This window comes from Petaurus breviceps, unplaced genomic scaffold (genome assembly GCF_028583685.1).
Source record: "Petaurus breviceps papuanus isolate PSGF00001 unplaced genomic scaffold, PetGlider_PUasm1.0 90133, whole genome shotgun sequence".
Taxonomy (NCBI): Eukaryota; Metazoa; Chordata; class Mammalia; order Diprotodontia; family Petauridae; genus Petaurus; species Petaurus breviceps.
The window spans coordinates 978,572-997,130 of record NW_027187182.1 but is presented as its reverse complement, the minus strand read 5'-3'; the positions used below and the strand labels follow the sequence as shown (position 1 = coordinate 997,130).

The 18,559-nt window shown below is 43.8% G+C and overlaps 1 protein-coding gene across 1 annotated transcript in view; it reads right to left on the bottom strand.

The window, feature by feature from the left end:
* IL1RAPL2 (interleukin 1 receptor accessory protein like 2) overlaps positions 1–18,559 on the bottom strand; it is a 447,749-nt gene that overhangs the window by 19,168 nt on the left and 410,022 nt on the right. The window contains exons 7-9 of the mRNA XM_069107492.1: positions 14,766–14,911; positions 13,293–13,436; positions 2,481–2,651 (exon numbers count right to left, since the gene is read on the bottom strand). Coding sequence (XP_068963593.1) covers positions 2,481–2,651; positions 13,293–13,436; positions 14,766–14,911 — 461 coding nt within the window. The remainder of the gene's footprint in view (positions 1–2,480; positions 2,652–13,292; positions 13,437–14,765; positions 14,912–18,559) is intronic.

The following is an 18,559-nucleotide window of genomic DNA, read 5'->3' as shown; positions in this document are numbered from 1 at the left end:
TTTATTAGTAGATATGTCACACACTCTACTGTTTTAGTCTTTTGACTTAGTTATAATATTGCTTGTTACATCAATGGATTTCTGAGTTCTGTTTGCTCCACTCCATTTTCAAGGTACCAATAATGTGGATAGGGTTTTTCAGTTTCTATTCTAAGCTATATTCTGTTCTTAGTTTCTCCTTAAGAGTTCTAATTTCATTGTTCATAGTTTCCTTCATTTATCTTAGTAGCAATTTCATTTACTCTTGAACTCCTTGTGTAAATCCATTCTTTCCTGAGGTTTTACTTATAATTATTGTGGCATTATTTTCTTCTGGAATTTTATTTCAAGGTTATCTTAAGCAATCCATTCTTCATGATTTTAGGAGCTTTCATTCTGCTTTTTCTCTTTCTGGTGATATGTCTCACTGATGCTTATTTTAAACTTTTCTTGGTTCTATAGTAGCAGGACTTACTGTCATTGCCCTGATACCTCAGGACTGGACTTTGGCTTAGAGCCACATATTTTCTGACTGGACTCTCAAGCCCTGCCCTGGGCAGTCATCAAGACTGGTTGATAATAACTTCTTGGCCCTACTTTATCCTGCTGTCTTGGACAGTATGGAGGAGAGGCGATCAAGATTTCTCGTGTTTGTTTATTGCTCCCTTACATAGTTCTGAACTGGGTTGTAGAGGGAAGGCTTGAGCCCTTTTGGTACTAGATCAGATCAGGAGCTTATAATATGGCTCTTCGGGTTTTTTTGTGGGAATTACAAAAAAAATCATAAATTTGAAGCTTAAAGGGACCTGAGAGACCACGTAATCCAACCCTTTCATTTTACAGAGGGGGAAACTGAGGTACAGGGAGATAAAGAGACTTGCTCAAGATATTAGATCTAGAGCTGGAAGGGACCTGAGAGGCCACCACATCCAACACTATCATTTTGCAGAGGAGGAAACTGAGGCTCAGGGAGGAAAGGGCCTAAGTATATGAACCCAGATCTTCTGATTCCAGAGCCAGGGATCCTTCCACTGCACAACTTTGCTTCAGTGAACATTTATTATAATGAATAAAAATGGAATGTGTGCTGGAAGTTTATTCCCAATATATAGTATAGTTTCAAACACATTCTAGTCCATGGAGCCCCATGCTTCTTGAAGGCAATATCTGGCTGAGCACCTTTCACCAGTCTACTTTGGAAAGAATATACCCCACCCCCTCCTCTACCCCAAAGCCTTACTTACTCCATGTCTAAATCCAGAAATGCAGAATGAATTCTTTGAGAATGGAGATCCTGAAGCTATCCATTCTAAATGATCAATGGCATATGGAGGTATGTACAGAAACATAAGGGCAAGAACACCTCCTATGACTTGAAAGAAATAGATCAGAAGAGGCTTTAATATACTGGAAAAGATTTCTCTCATTAGGATGATAAGCTGACCTCCATTTTGGAAAACCAGCATTCTTTTCCCAGAACAGTGGGTGCTCTCTCTACAGCCACCACAAGCTCTGCCACACAGGCCACCCACCCTAGGATCACCACCCACGACTGAGACCCAGATCCAAGGAGGTCAAAGCAAGAGAAATTCCCCACTGAGTGGTCTCGTAGTTCAACTACAATCTGCAGAACAGAAGAGCAAATTAATAAATAGCCTGGTGAAGGCTCAGCTAGCATTTGCAAAGCATACTCCTAATATGAATCCAAGAAGCACTTGGCATCTGGGGAAGGTCAAGATATGGGAGTTGAAGAGGAAAGAGGGTCTTAGAAAACCGCTGCCGAAAAGTGACTGTCTAAATGACAGAGGATAGATTCAGAGTCTATTGCCTACATATTGCCTTTGCCAGTAAAACAGAATCTTCTAGGATCGTAGATCTATTGTTGGGACATTTAGAAGTTTCTTTAATTCAATCCCCTAATGTTCCAATTGAAGAAACTGAGTCATAGAGAGAACGTGAGGTTCAGTGACTTATCCAACATTACACATTAGATCAGCTAAAGCTTGGAAGGACCTCAGAGCCTATCTAGTTCAACCCTCTTAATTTACAGAGGAGGAAACTGAGGTCCAGGGAGGGGAAGGGACTTACCCAGGGTCACAAACATAAGATCATAAATTTAGAGACTGAACTGATATCAGACGTTATCAAATCTACCATCCTCATTTTTCAGATGAGGAAACTGAGGTCCAGTTGAAGTGTCTTGGTCATGGTCACAGAACTAGTAAATATCAGTGGAAGGATTCTAATGTAGGTTTTCTTGACTCCAAGTCAGTTATTCCATCTATAACACAGCCATGTCCCTCTGGGGTTCTGGTGGCTTCTGCCTGCTGCAACCTCTCTAGCTAGTTCTCCTGGATGTTTGAAAAAGATGAAAGGACATCTGCCTTTTGTGAACAGTCTTACCAAAGAAGGAGGTTGCAATTAATCAGCTCTATTATATAACACATAGGATTTCTTCAGTGAAATGGAATGGTTGGAGTTTAAAATTCAAAAGTACTTACTTCCACTGGGGATCAGGTCTCTATCTGGGATGAAGAGTTTATAGCCATAATGTTTTTCCAGGACATCTGGTAATATTTCAAGAGCAAATTGTTCTTCCTCATTGTTATCACAATCTAAAGCATCAGGATCGACTTTTGTATAAGAGAGGTAGGCGTCATACTCCTTGTTGTCTTAAAAAGAAGAAACAAGAAGAGACTTAGAAATGTTCACAACTAGACATTTGCAAAAGGTCCAAAAAAAGACACAACCAGCCAGAGATCAGAATCAATGTGATTCTTTGTAGTTGTTAAACATAACAGCAATAATGAAAGAACATGGCATACGTCTAACAAGCCCAGTCCAAAGTATCTGATTTAAGGCCATAAAAGGTATGCCCTGAAATAGGCCTCTGTGAACAGGAGAGAACAACAAAAATGTCAAAGTCAAGGATCTGTACCCGGCAGGGGCTCGTAGCGTCACCATCTGCAAGAGCACAGGATGAACCCCATTTTAGGAGAAAAGTGTCAAATCTTGAACCGTGGCTACAGGGGCTGAATAGTACCAGTGGATAGCTCATTGGCAAATCGCAGTGAAGTAACATATAACATAGCATGAGGGATAGAGCACTAGAATCAGAGTCCGGAATAATTAATTGCATATAATTAGTTTCAATATAATTAGTTGCAATAATTAGTTACCTCCAATACTTACTGTGTGATGTCACTTCCTCTCCCTGGCCTTTGGTTTCTTCATTTGTAAAAATAAGGGGATCAAACTTGGGGACCTCCAAGATCACTTCTGCATCTAGATCAGAGGTGGAGAACCACTGGATTGGGTCAAAGGGCTACATGTGAGTACCTAGAAGGCAACATGTGGCCTTGAAGCCACAGGTTCTCCACCCCTGATTTAGATATATGAGCCTATGGGTGACCTTGGACAAGTTGTTTCCCCCTCTAAAATGAGAGGGTTAGACTAGATGGCCTATGGGGTCCCTTCTGGCTCCAGATCTAGGACCCTAAGACCTCTCTGGGCCTCAGTTTCCTCCTCTGTAAAGTGAGACAGTTAGACTAGATGGCCTATGGGGTCCCTTCCTGCTCTGCCTCTAAGATCCTGTGATTCTAAGCTGGGTTGTATGTCCACAATGCTTTCCCCCTTACTATTCATCATCTCATAAGCAGTGATTTAGACCAGAGCTTCCCAAAGAAGGCTTTGTTTTAAAATGTACCCCCTGGCAGGATTGCCACTTGGGGTTTTTTGTCTTCACATGTAGTCAGGGAATTACTGTGTTTTACATCATGCATTTTCTCCCCTTTGTGGTAGAGGCTTAGAGCCAACGTGATCAAAGAGAAAATGGACTTGTATTCTTTTTGTGAAATGAAACATTTAACGAAGCCACAGCTAATCCACACTGGAAAACTGTAAGCAATATTTGCCAATTAAATTTCTCTATAGAAAGTTAGGGGGAAAAATCAAGCAATTAATGTAGTGATGGCAGAATGATATGAAATGATTATCAATCTCAAGTTCTCTATAAGTTAAAAAAAATGGCTAATGCCCCTGGACTTGTTTCTAAAAAATCCGTTTTTATTTTTCATTAAAAAGAGAGAAACACATAATGAGAATATTGCTAAAGCCCAACCAAAAGGTAACCTGGAAAATGAAGCTTTTCTACCCATTTGTGAATGATGAGGTTGATTTCATTCCTCTGACTGAAAGCAGAACTTAGGAATGATGGTCATATAAACATACTTCTATTTAAAAATTGTAGGCCGTCCCTCCCAGATAGCCCCAAGGGAAATCCCTTGCCATATGGAGATTCTGGAGGTGGGATGGTAGTATTCTAATTCCCTCCCTGTGCTACTAGTCTACATCCCTCATCTCTGCCTTGCAGGGAGGACATGACTGAAGGAAGGTCTGTCTCGCCATGCCAGGACGGAGCCTAAAACTGAGCAGCAGTCAGTATTTTTGATGTGTCTTCTGCGTGGGAGAGACCACTAGATACCTTGTTGGAATTACCTGATTCCCTGGAGAATGTACACGTTGGGGGTCCTTTGGTTATGGGCATCATTCTAAAAGGGGCCTTCTGAGGTTCCTGAGCAGAATTAATGTGAGAAGAGACTACACATCCCAACACTTGATAGAGCCCCCATCAAGGAGACAGAATGTGACATAGGCCTCTATCTCTCCCTCTGGCTAATGTGGCACACCTCCCAGGAAGGGTGGGTCCCTGCCCTGCGCAACAGCCTTTGCCTTGGTAGCCGTGCCTGTTGGTGTTCCTGCCTTACACTTCCTGATATATCATTCTCTCTACCCTTCCCTGGTCTGCCCTTTGATGCCTGCCCAATCCCTCCAGTCCTGCCTTGCTCTCTGGCTCATCTGGTAAGAGTGCTAAATCTACTCTTCCTCTGTACCATCTCTCACACATATATTCCCTTCTTTCTGTACACAGCTACCAATCTAGTTCAAGCCCTCATCATGTCTTGCTTGGGCGATTGCAATAACCTCCTAATTGGTCTCTTGGTATCTAGTCTCTTCCTTCTACGGTGGCTCAAAGATTATGATTCATCTTCCTGAGTTCAAATCTGGCCTCAGACACTTCCTACCTGTGTGACCCTGGACAAGTCACTTCACCCTGTTTGCCTCAGTTTCCTCATCTTTAAAATGAGCTAGAGAAGGAAATGGCAAACCACTCCAGGATCTCTGCCAAGAAAATCCCAAATGGGCTCATGAAGAGTTAGATATAACTGAACAACAACCAACTCTGACTTGAAAGCCACTTTTCAGCTACCTGCTGCTTCCTTATTTTATATTTACTCCTTTCTGTGTACTCTATGATCCAGTCTGATTGGTATTTACACACGACAGTCTAGCTCCCATCTTCATACCCCTCCAATGGCTGTCACCTCCATCCCCAAAGTACTCCCTCCTCGTCTCTTTCAGTTATTACTTACCCCCACCCCGATTACCTTGTATATTTTGGGGGTAAGTTTTTCTAACCATACATAGTTGCGTAAGCTTTTGTCTTTGTGTTAGTGCTTGCTGACTGATTATCCCCAAACCACTAGCTATTCAGAGCTATGATAGCTATTAGTACTTGAAGTCCCAGCAGACCTCCTGGACTCTTGACCCTTGGGCTCCTCTGAGTGTGTCTATTTGCCTGAATTTCTCTATTCTTGTCCTTGCCGCTGACCATAGCCTGGCATGATAGCTGAATATTCCTAGGAAAGGAAGTAAACACATTTATTAAGTGCCCGCCATGTGCCAAGACTTTTCAAGCATTATCTCATTGGATCTTCACAGCAAACTTAAGAGGGAGGTACTATTATTATCCCCATTTTCAGGTGAGGAAACTGAGGCAGACAGGTTAAGTGACATGTCCCAGGGTCGAACAGGTAACAAGTGTCTGAGGCCAGATTTGAACCTGGGTCTTCTTTACTCAAGGCCAAGTGTTTTATCATTCACTGTGTTGCCAGGGCTTTTCCATGGGCAATTTACTTCCCTTAGTCTCAGTTGTCTCATCTGTAAAATGAGGGGGTTGTACTACTGGCCTCTAAGGTCCCTTTGAGCTCTACATCTATGAGCCTGTGGAGTAAAAATACTACCTCATGCCAGAGCTTGCCATTCTGGGATTCCTGTTCACTTCAGCCTTGGAGTGCCCAACTGGGGTGAAGGATGCTCTCTATCCATCCTTCTCGATTTGGGTCTCAGTTTGGAGGCTGTCTAGCTTATATTTTAGTCACATCTTTTGGAGTTGAACAAAAGGTGACTGGATCATAGAGGCGAGAGCAAGGCGGAAAGCAGCCAGGTCAGCTGACCTACCCTAGAGGATGCCAGCCCCTAACCTATCAGTGGCACAGATGCCAGAGATAAAAAGGACACTTCCAACCCATGGCAGCAGCCAAGAACATGGCTTCAATAGCTGCAGCTGTTGCTCTCAAAGAGAAGCAGGATGGATATAGCAAAGAAGGTTAACAGCAAGGTCGAGAAAATTGTTTTAAAACCAAATGGTAATTTAAAGCAGCCGTGTTGCTGGGCTAAGTTAATGAAACTTTGTGCAAGAAGACTCTGGACAAAACTCTTTTAAACTGCTTCTCCTCCCCAATCATTTTTTTTCTTTTTCCTGTGGAATGTTTTACTCCCCTGCAAGGCATACGAGTTCAGAACCATGGAGGTATCCTTGACTCTTCTGCCATGGTCAATAGGCAACCAGTCCCCAAGTCTACCTCACCAACTCCTCTCATATCCACCCCCTTGTCTCCCCTTCATACAGTCACCACCTTAGCTCAGGCCCCCATCACCATTCACTTGGGCTATTGGAACAGCCTTCTGATTAACCTCTCTGGCCTCAATCTTTCTTCTCTCCAATGTATCTTCCAAATGGCTATTCCAAAAGAATGGATTCAACTATGTCACTCTCCAGATAAAAAAACTTACCTCTAGAATAAAATTCAGACTCACCCCAACTTATATGGCCCTCCACAATCTGGATGAAACCTACGTTTTCCAGCTTTTTTTCTTCCCTTAGGTCTGGACATGAGGTTTTAGTGGAGTAACGACCTTCGATGAGGAAACTCCCTTGACCAAAAGCTTGGTCGGCTCCTATTCTGCAACTTACAATCTTAGAGATCTGACTTTGTATAGTGTGGGCTAGAGGATGGAGTGCTGAACTTGGAATAAAGAGCCCCTGGGCTCAAATCTTGACTCAGATACTTACTAGATGTGTGACCTTAGGCAAGTTACTGGACCTCAGAGGGAGGGGGAGGCAGACTGGAGCCATATTGTTGAGAGCTTTAACTATTGGGCTGAGTTTGAATATTTTCCTAGAGACAACAGAGATTGAGCAAAGATCTTTGATCTGGGGAGCAGCACGCTCAGATCTTTGGCAGCTGTTTAGAGGATCTATCAGACAGGGGCACTCTAGTTTTCAGGCTGACGTTAGAGTCTCCTGGACGAGTTATTTCCTTATTGCCCCCCCAAATAACCTAGATTTCTCCTCCCTTTTCTGGCTAAAGTCCTCAAGAAAGTTTTCTACAATCCATGCCTTCACTTCCTTACCTCTTAATTCTCTACAGTTTGATTTTCAACGTCTTCATTCCACTGACTTGTTAGTCACCAAGGCCAATGGCCTTTTCTTCATCCTCCTCTTTCTTGACCTCTGTTGATCACCCTCTTCTTGCTAGGTTTTTGTGACACTCTCCTGATACTCCTACCTTGTCTATTGGTTTCTTCTCAGTTCTGTTTGCTGGATCTAGATTGTGCCTGATAACAGTGAGCATACCCTAAGACTGTCCCAAGACCTCTTTTCTTATCCTTTGATAAGCCTTTACCTGGTGATCTCCTCAGCTCCCATAGATTCAATTATCTCTATGCTGATGATTCCCAGAGCCATTTACTGAACCATAACCTCCCTCCTGAGCTCTGTTTTCACATCTCAAACTCCTGTAGACGTCCTGTAGATATCTTAAATTCAACATACCCCAAAATGAACTCATTATCTTTTTCCCTTCACCCCAACCCTCTCCTCTTCTCGACACTATCCTCTCAGTTACCCATGCATGCGACGTAGGGGCCATCCATGATGGCTTTTTCTCACCCCCTATGTCCAACCAGTTGTCAAATACTGTTGTTTCTGTATAACATCTCTCATAGATGCCCCCTTCTCTTCTCTGATACTGCCAACATTTTGGTGCAGGGATCCATCATCTCACAGCTGGACCAGGTTTCTCCTCCATTCAGATGTCAAACTGATCTTTCTTAACACTGATCTGACCATGTTACTCCTGTACTCAAACTCCAGTGGCTCCCTATTACCCCCGCTGCAAGATCAAATACCAAATCCGCTAGCTTTTAAAGTCTTTCAATAACCTGACCCCTTCCTACCTTACCCATCTTCTTCCATCTCCCATCTTCTATGGGGTCCAGGGATACTGACCTCCTTGGATTTTCTAGCACACAACACTCCACCTCCTGACTTTGTGCCTTTCCTCTGGCCATCCCCCATGCGTAGAATGCTCTCCCTTCTGGATTCCCTTAAGGTTCAGTTCAAATCCTACCTTCTACAGGAAGCCTTTCCCAGTCCCTCTTAATTCTAGTGCATTTCATCTGATGAATATTTTGAATTAATCCTTGTTTGTATAATGTTTGTATGGAACTTATTTATTTGCATGCTGTTTCTCCCATTAGCCTATGATCTCTTTGAGAGCAGGGGCTGTCTTTTGCCTTTCTTTGTGTTTAGCACAGCACATGGCACATAGTAGGCATTAACCAAATGCTTGCTGACTGACTGACTGTGAATGACAAGAAGAGAAAGCCCAAACTAGCACTCTTTTGCTACTCTTTGTCCTCAGAGGTGGGGCCACCGAGGCTGAAGGGAGGGAGAGACAGAGACCTTTGCTATAGACTCCTTTGAGTCACCTGGGGCCTGTCCAACAACTATTTTCAGGTTGGTGTTAGTCTCCTGGACTAGCTACTCCCTATTGTCCACCAATCAGAGGACAGAGAATAATTGGGTCTCTGGGCCTTCATCCAATGAAATCGAGGTTTGGTGTCTCGCTCTGCTTATGGTACAGTTGTAACAGGATCCTTAAGCAGGGAGGGAAGGAGAGAAGAGTGGCCACCCCCTCCCACATACAAATGGACAGGTGCTAACAAGTCAGTCCAATGGCTTCTTTTGGCAGCTGTGACACTGGGGCTCTGCCCGAGCCTTGCACCCCACTCTCCCAGCTTCTTGGCTTCCCTTGAGCGTTTGTCCTCAATCACCTTCATCTTAATGATAAGAAGTAAATTTAGATCATTCTTTGATCATGAGCACTTCTTAATACATTATCCTCCATAGTCCTTGCGGCTACCCTGTTAGGGAAGCATTATGGGTATTAGTATACCATTTTACCAATGAGGAAACTGGGAGCCAGAGGGAACTTGCCAAGGTTCCCCGATCAGGTAGCGTCCTAAGTAAGATTAACTCAGATATTTCCTAACAGTCTGTTCAGTGTTTTTTTCAGTTTGGCTTTGCTCCTTATTATTTCCCCAGGTCAGGATCAATCAGGAAACACCGATTAAGTGGCTGCATTAATTAACGAGGTGATATTTGGAAAGCTCTTTACAAACCTAACCTATTATTATTGTTGTCACTGTTAAGTATCAGATGCTGTACTGTTTGAGTGGGAAACTGGACATCTCATTCCCCAGTCTCATTGTACCAGCACTTACCTTAATTTACCGGGCTATGAGCTGCCTCTCAACACTTAACATCCTGTATAGTCTGCTGCCACTCAGACCCACATTGGGAGGTAGAAATCCCCCCTCCCTGGGTCACAGTGACACTTCACTCCCTAGTCGGTGCTGTTCTTTCCAGGGCAGAATATTCTATTAGGCTCATAGAATTATACCATGGTAGCTCTGGGGTTGGAAGAACTCCGAAAAGCTGTCACATCTAACTCTTCCATACTATAGATGAGGAAACTCCAAGCCTGGGAGGTGAATGACTGGCCCAAGGTAGCTAGTATGAGGCAGAATATGATGAAAGAGCTGGCTCTGGAGTGAGAGGACCCAGAATCAAATCTGGCCTCTGATGCTTAATACTTGTGTAACTTGACATCCCTAGGCCTCAGTTGGCTCGTCTGTATAATGAGAGTGTTGGACAAGATGACTTCTGACAGCCCTTTGAGTGCTAGAGTTACGATCCTTCCCATCACTCTGGGATTTGGTTAGAAGGTATGCCATTGCAAAGCAACGGTGATAAGGGCAGCTTCCGGTGGGGCAAGGTTGGGCCAAGCCAGGTTGACAAGCAGTAAGTTCTCTCTCTCTTTTTTGGAGGGGGGGAAGGCAGGGTAATTGGGGTTAAGTGACTTATCCAAGGTCACATAGCTAGTAAGTATGTCAAGTGTCTGAGGTCACATTTGAACTCAGGTCCTCCTTACTCTAAGGCCTGTGCTCTATTCACTGTGTCACCTAGCTGCCCATAAGTTCTTTCTATACCACATTGATAACCTGAATCAATTCAGGCAGGAAGAGGCTTCCTTTCTGGACACTTTGTCCTATCTTTGAGACTAGTGACTTCTTTCTCTGCAGCAAAATTCAACTTTTCATAGGGTCCTAAACCTAGACCTGGGAGGGGCCTCAGAGGCCATTTAGTCTGTCCTCTTATTTTACGGAGGGGGAACCTGAGGCCCAGGAGAATCAAATGGCTTGTCCAAGGTGATGCAAAGGATCCTAGATCTGGAGCTGGAAGGTACCTCAAAGGCCAGAAGAGGAAACTGAGGCCCAGAGAGGTCAAGTGACTTGTCCAAAGGATCCCAAATCTACATCTGGAAGGTACCTTAGCCTCCTGTGAGGCCAAACTCTGATGAGAAAACAGAGCTCTGAAGGATGAAATGACTTGCCCAAAGTCACACATAGGATTACATATCTTTTCCCCAGTAGACCCCAACCTTACTCTTGATAGATGAGGAAAAAAAGGACTAGTCAGGTAAAGTGACCTGGGATTATAGCCTAACCTCATTTTAAAGATGAGGGAACTAAGGTCCAAGAAGGTTAAGTGATTTAGAAGCACAGGATGAAAAGTTCAGAGCCGGAAGGAAGTTGTCTCCTCATCTTCTGGATGAAGAAATGGAAGCTCAGGGAGATCAATCAGCTTAACCCAGGTTATACAGGTAGTGTCAAAGGCAGAATTTGAACTCGGGTCCCCTGACTCTTTTAACTATGCCACACAATTTTATTTCATCAGATGAGTAGAGAGGTTGCTCCCAGTCGAGGGTTTTAAATGGTGGCAGCTAGAAATACATGATGCACTTGACTGTGCTTTCATACTCGGGACATATATCCTAGTATAAAGAATTACCTTAGTCTTACTAAGTAAATGCTTGCTTTCCAAATGGGTGAGGTTGTGGAATTATTGATGCAATCAAGTCACACGCCTTTCCTTCTCCATGAAAGAAAGCTCAGAAATTCAGGGTTGCCCCCAGCACTCTGTCTGTCCTTCATGCATCAGGGCTAGTTTGAGGTCAGATCATTAAAGAGTCAAGCCCTCCTCAAACGGAAAATGAGGGGGTCGGACTGGATGACCTCTGATGTCCCAATATCCCTTGCAGATCAAAATCTCTGACCTCACTACCCACCTCCACACCCCCTACCTTGAGAAATGTGAGTGATACCTAAACATCACCTTTCTTTTTTTCTGGCTGAATTTTCTTTATATTGAAAACCAATTTACTGGATTTGCCTTTGCCTACTAAATATTTCCATCAGCACTGGCTATTTGCTACTCTTCTAACAGGGACTTTCTTGTTGATGGGGTGACCTGGTCTGAATGTTAGTGTGCTTCAAGAACTCTAAGCCAAGGAGTGTTGTGGAAAGAACACTGGTTGGGTGTGGTAGCACACGTCTTCCACCCCTGCTTCCAGGGAGGCTGAGGCTAGTGGATCACTTGATCTCCGGGTTCTGAGCTGCAATGAATGCAGACCAGGTGTCCATTCTAAAGCTGACACTAATATGATGAGCCCCTGGAAACAGGGGCCATTAGGCTGGTTAGGAGGAGAAAATGGGATCCGGGTCAGAAACAGAACAGGTTGGCAAAATTCCCATCTCAATCAGCAGTGGGATTGGCAAGTGAATGGCCCCTGAAATTCTTACCTGGAGGAGATAGGAAGGAATTGTCTCAAAAAATAAAAAAGAACACTGGTCTGGAAGTTTGGGGAGATGGTCTAATTTTGGCTCTGCTCTGTGACCTTGGGCAAGTTTTCCTCCCTCTCTGGACCTGAGCTTTTTCATCTGTCAAAAAAAAGACTTTGGGGTTCAGAGATTTTTCAGGTCCTTTCTAGCTTTGAGAATCGAAGCATCTAATTGCAGACCCCTGTTTCAAAGACACTAACTAGTTTGTGGGCAAGGAATTAAGGCAGAAGGGGCTGTGTGTCCGGAGTTTTCGTTCGTATTGATTTGGTCCAAGGCAATTTGCTCAGTGGAAAATAAGGCAGTCATTCTGGAATGTCAGAGGAGCAGAGCTCAGCTGAATGTCTTATTGAAGTCTGCAGTAGATGCTTTTCTTGGGTCATTTCTGGGAAATGCATGAAAATTAGAGACCACATCCTGGATGCCTGGGCTCTGGGCTTCCTTGGAAAAGAGTGTGGTCCTTTTGTATCCCCAGTACCTAGCACAGTGCCGGGCACGTAGTAAACGATTAAGAAATGCTTAAGGTCTTAAGAGCCTAGAATCCAGTCCAATCTCTTATAGAGGGGGAAACTGAGGCCCAGGGAGGGGAAGGGACTTGCCTAAGGTCACACCTAGGCTCCTAGATCTCGAGCTGGAAGGAACCTCAGAGGCCCTCTGGTCCAACCCCCTCATTTTACAGAGAAGGAAATTGAGGCATAACAAGGTTAAATGACTTACCTTAGGTCACACATAAAATCATAAATGTAGAGCTGGAAGGGCCCTCAGGGGTTATCAATCTAATTCCATAATTTCACAGAGGAAGAAACTGAGGCCTAGCCAGGTGAAGTGGCTCACCCAAAGTCATTCAGGCAGTAAGTGTAAGAGTCTGGATTTGAACACGAGCCCCCGTGACTATAAGTTGAGTGCTTTTTCCATTAAGCTATGATTACTGATTGATTACATTGTCCTTGGATAATAGATATACAGGCCCTGATAGACTTTAGAATGAGCTACTGCAAACATATACTAAAATGTGTTTTTGATGCAACTGATCCTTGCATATGCATATTGGAGGATGGGGGAAATGGAATCCATTCCAATTTGCTTCTCACAAAGGACATCCTTCCTTGGCCTCCTGATCAACTGGGGCCTTTGGAATGGAATTCACCACTTTGGTGGCCACTTACCATCTGCATCTTCATTGCTTCCAAAGTTCTGTCGGTAGAAAAGCAGCAACTCGATGTTGTAGCATTTATAGATGATGGTAAGCAGCACAAGAAGGAGAAGGATTGCTCCTAGGCCTCCCGCCAGCTCGATCTTGTAGATTAAATCTGGGACACAGAGCACAGAGAGGAAAGGGGAAATGAATTCCAGGGCACTCGGGATGGCCACAGGGGCCTGCCTGGTCTTGCCTTGTAAAGAACATTGATCCTTGGGCCAATTCGATGGTGACCAAAGCTACCACACATGTCCCATCTCTGCCTTCTGCCTTCTACTTAGCTGTACCATTCCTCAGTAGTATACACTGAAACTAGTTGGGCCTGGGGCATATTTGGGAATGTCAATATGATGGGCCACACCTAATTTTTCCCTCTTTTACTTCAATCATGCATTCTTATCAGTCAGTATTGAGAAGACACAGTGATTTCATTTTACATCACATTGAAAGCTCTACCACTTCAGATAATTGTCTGCATTCAAAGGTATGATGTACTTTGAAGTCAGAGTTAGAAAGCCCTAGGTTCAAAATCTGCCTTAGATGCATACAAGTTAGGTGACCTTGGGCAAGTCCTTCCCCTCCTTGGATCTCAGTTTCCTTTTTTGTAATGATGGGGTTAGGGCAGCTAGGTGGCACTGCAGGGTGATAGCATGCCAGGCCTGGAGTCAGGAAGACTCATCTTCCCAAGTTCAAAACTGGCCTCAGACACATATTGGCCGTGTGACCCTGGATATGTCACTTAACCCTGTTTGCCTCAGTTTCCTGATCTGTAAAATGAACTGGGGTAGGAAATGACAAACTACTCCAGTATTTGTGCCAAGAAAACCCCAAATGGGGTCACAGAGAGTCAGATATGACTGAAAAATGACTTCAAAACAACAAGAACAAAAGAACAGATGATTCAAAAGTGCCCATTTCTCTTTAAGTGTGATGAGAAGGGGCTCAAGGTATCTCTAGTTGACTATTTCAACTTGCCTAGTATCCCTGACTCTTACCCTATCACAGATGAACTCTGCCAAATCCTCTCTACAGCTGTATAATTACTCAGAAATTTCAGATCTGATAATGCCCAAGTTACTGCATAGGGATATGCATTCAGCTTCATCCATTGTACCCTCAGAGTGTCTATTTAACTCTTTGAATCTTACCCACTTAATTTATCCTTTGCCTAAATGTACAGCAGGCTATAGGCATTTTTTTTTTTTACCAATTTCCACAAGGGAAATAGTTTGACTTCAACTAACAAAATCAATCAATGAACACATCTTGCACACCTACCGTGTGCCAGGTTCTCTGCTGGGCCCTGGGCATACAGAGACAAAAGTGAGACAGTCTAGGCCTCCCGGGTGCACTCAAAGGTAAAACCGGGCCAAGGCAATGATTTCTTTTAGCTTTAACAGTCACTTGGTAGATATGTAAATGGGATACTAAAAATAAATACCTTTTTTACGCAACAGAATGCTTGCGTGTTTTCGTCCATTTCTGTTTTCCACATGGCAGGTGTAATTAGCTAGATCTGCCTCAACCACGGCATCGAAGGTCAGGGTTAATTCCACTTCCTTTTCTCCAAGATGTTCTTTGAGAAGTCTAAAACAAAGATGGAATTCTTGGCTGGATCCATTGGTTAGGGTTACAAGCTTAGCCTCTAAAGGATACAAATTGTTACCGGCACAGATAGCACATATGCGTTCTTGGGGACCACCTACAGACCCTGTTTGGAATGGGTGTTGGGGTTCTAGCAGGAAAATGTGACAAGGTGTTCTTGACCTGAAAATTAGATTGGAAAGAAAGGATGTGGCGGATTCACATAGCAACAGGGTTGGTGCCAAATGAAGTGGGAAGAAGGAGAAAAGTCTGGACTCAGCATTTTGAGCCAAACTTCTTTAGTAAAGTGAAAAAGATGTTGGAGTTTGAGTCAAAAGACCTGGGTTTGAACCCTAGCTCTGTGATATTACTTCCCTGGGCCTCACTTTCCCCTTCTGTAAAATGAGGGGGTTCGACTAGACAGCCACTGGGTTTCCTCCCAGCTTAAAATCTGGGATCCTACGTGTGATTCTGGGCAAGTCTTTTTCCTCGCCCCATCCCCATTTCTTGCTTGGCAGAATGAAAGGTTGGACTAAATGGCCTCTAAGGTTCTACCCAGCTTTAGACCTGGAATTCTATGTGGGACCTTGGGCAAATCACTTCACTCCTCCGTGGGTCTCGGTTTCCTTCTCTGTACAATGAGGGCATTGAATTAGATGGCCTCTGAGGTCCTTCCCAGCTCTAAATCTCTGACCCTATGATACTTCCACAGTACTTAGGAAGTGTTTGGAAAAGACTGCCAGAGAAGGTTAGACAGGGCCAGCCATATGGGGTGGAGGTACAAGACCCTTTCCTCTAAGAATCATCCCAACTGAATTTCCTTTAGTGCCTCAATTTTCATCTATTTGACTCATTTCCTCGAGTTAATGTGTCTGGGCTCCAGGAATCTTTTGTTATAAAGCAAATGCCACCAGGAGACACATGAATCTGTTGTCAATTTAGCCACTTAACATGAATGAGCTTAGTAGCTCTTGAAAGGCAAAGAGAGCAGGGGGCCTAGCAAATGGGCCTATATTTAAATCCTGCCTCTGATGTTTTCTACCCTTTGGGACCTTAGGCAAATCACTTTGTTTCCCAAGACCTCAGTTTCCCCCTTTGTAAAATAAGGAGGTTGGATGAGGTGGCCCCCTGAGGTCCTTTGTGTAACTTTGAGCAAATCAATTGACCTCCCTTGGCCTCAGTTTCCCCCTCTTCCAGCTCTAGAGTTGTGGAAGGGGAGGAAAGCAGGGCCATGTTGATAATGCCTGTAGAGAGCAGGATGCCTTGGGGGGTGAGGCTGGGAAGTCAGAAGACAGCATGAGGTTACTGGACACCAAGGGGAAGACCTCTGGTGGGTACAGCAGGCAAGGTACGAGAATAGGAATGGGAACCTGTCCTAGTTCACACTTTCGTTTAGGGTGAGCGTCACCTGTGGCTTTGGAAAGTTTATTTAATGAACTCTTGGCAATGAACCTTGGCAAATCATTTGCCACATCTATGCCTCTATAAAATGAGAAAAATAAAAGCTCCTGTAGTGACTTGAAGGCTGCTGTTAGCAGGAGATAACTAGAGTTATTTCTTGATTATCTATAGACAGAGAAGCCACCATTTGGTTTTCATAAACCAATTTCTTCTTCTAGGGCAATGATGTTTAATTTAGGCCCATTCTATTCTCTTTTTCCCAAGGGGCACAGCCCTTGGCAATCCCAACACTTAGTTGCCCTTCAAGTCTTAGGGAAGCCTAGGTAAGGCAGATCTATTAAAGTTAGTTCTTTGTATTGGACTGTCCCCAGTTCAGGAAGGCAAGATGGGGAAAATGGATGGCTCCCCAACTCTGTCTCGACTTTGTTGGTCATGAACTGCCAGGTTGTGGGAAATGCCTATCTGAACCAAGCACCCATAGTGCAATTTAGGGGCACCACTACCTTCTAAAGCAAAAGTTCTTATCCTGAGGTCCATGCTCTTAAAACAATATTTTGATAGCTATCTAAACATATTTTTTGAGTAATTGCACGTGTTTTATTTTTATGCATTTAAAAATATGATTCTGAGTGGAGGGTCTGTAAACTTCACTCGACTGTCAAAGGGGTCCAGGACACAGAAAATGTTCATGGGGGATTTGAAAGTCAAGTGGAAGAGATTTGAGGATCATTCGTCTCCGTTCCCTTCTAATATCATGGAAAGTTGCAAGTTGCTGGTCTTTCTTTTCTCACCTCCCATCTTCATGGAGTACTCTGCTTTCTGATTAGCTCTGGAGAGACTTTCCCATCCCCCACTTCTGTCTGAGGAACAAGTAGAACTTTCTCCTGACCAAAGCTCTCATCCATAGCCTGCTGGCTGTTTCCTCCCTTTTCTCCCATTGCTTCTCTGTGGCCTCCTGCCTGGGCGGCTCCATCTACCTCCTGGGTATCCCTCTCAGGAATAGCAGTGTTTATTCACAGAAGCTCCTCAGACCCCACAAACCCAGTTTGACTGGACGCTTCCCTCTCAGGGTGGCCTCTGCCTTCACCAGGCACGGAGACACAAGGCTATGGCCTGTCCCCCATACACAGGCCTTCATTCTTCGTGTCTAAGGCTGTTTCCAAAATAGATCTTCAGAGGCTGCAGAGAGAATCTGGGGAGAGGATTTGAAAAATTGCCCTCGGCCCATCTATTAATATAGATGATGTGTATTAATAATCAGCTATGGAAAATTTGGAGGGAGGGAACCACTTACTCCTCGGGGAGTAAATAGTAAGGTGGCCTTTCTGGTTGTAAATCACTCTTCAGAAGAGTCAGGCAACTGCCTTGCTAGTAAATATCAGCCAATCAAAATATTTATATTTATATATATGTGTATATATATATGCATATATTTAGAGAGAGACAGACAGACACCCCCTATTGTGTGGCTGGCGCTATGGGAGATATATATAAAAGTAGAAGGATGTGGCCGGTCGCTGTCCCCAAGAGGTTTATAGCCTTGCTAGGGAGCCAGATTGAACCTATATGGAAAATTCTGAGAGTAATATAGGTAGTATAGAACCAAATGTTACACTGGGTGGTACTATGAATGGGTGCAATATGAGTTCAATGAAGGAAAGTGGCCGGAGAGAGGCACTATAGAAGGCAGGAACCAGATCTTGGACAAATATGGGTTGATGTAGACATGCAAAGGGGGGTGGTATGTGTGTTGGTGGGAGGGAGATTAATATGAGCCAAGTTTCAGAGATGGGAATTGGGGAACCAGCTTGATGAACACAGAAGGCTAGTATTGGGGAGTAGTATCATAGAACTTATCATGTCAATTACTGGTGATTTCATTCCAAGTCTGCCCTCAATAAGTAGGGAATACCACTGAATATTGTCTAATTAAGAGAAAATCATTAAATTAGATAAAAAGTAGTACTCAGTAAGGGATAATTATATCCATGGATGATGGGAAATTATACATACACATACATTTAATAAATATTATATATCAACACATGCATACACACATATACACACAAACATACATATGTATATATCTACCTAATCTCTAGACCTCTTCTACCTTTAATAGAGGAACTCCTGAATGAGGGAAGTCCCTTCACCAATGCAGGGTGGCACTTCTTCTGTAATTTATACCCTTGGAACTGCCTGGAGACCTGAGAGATTAAGTAGTTTGCCCAAGGTCACCCAACTAGTATA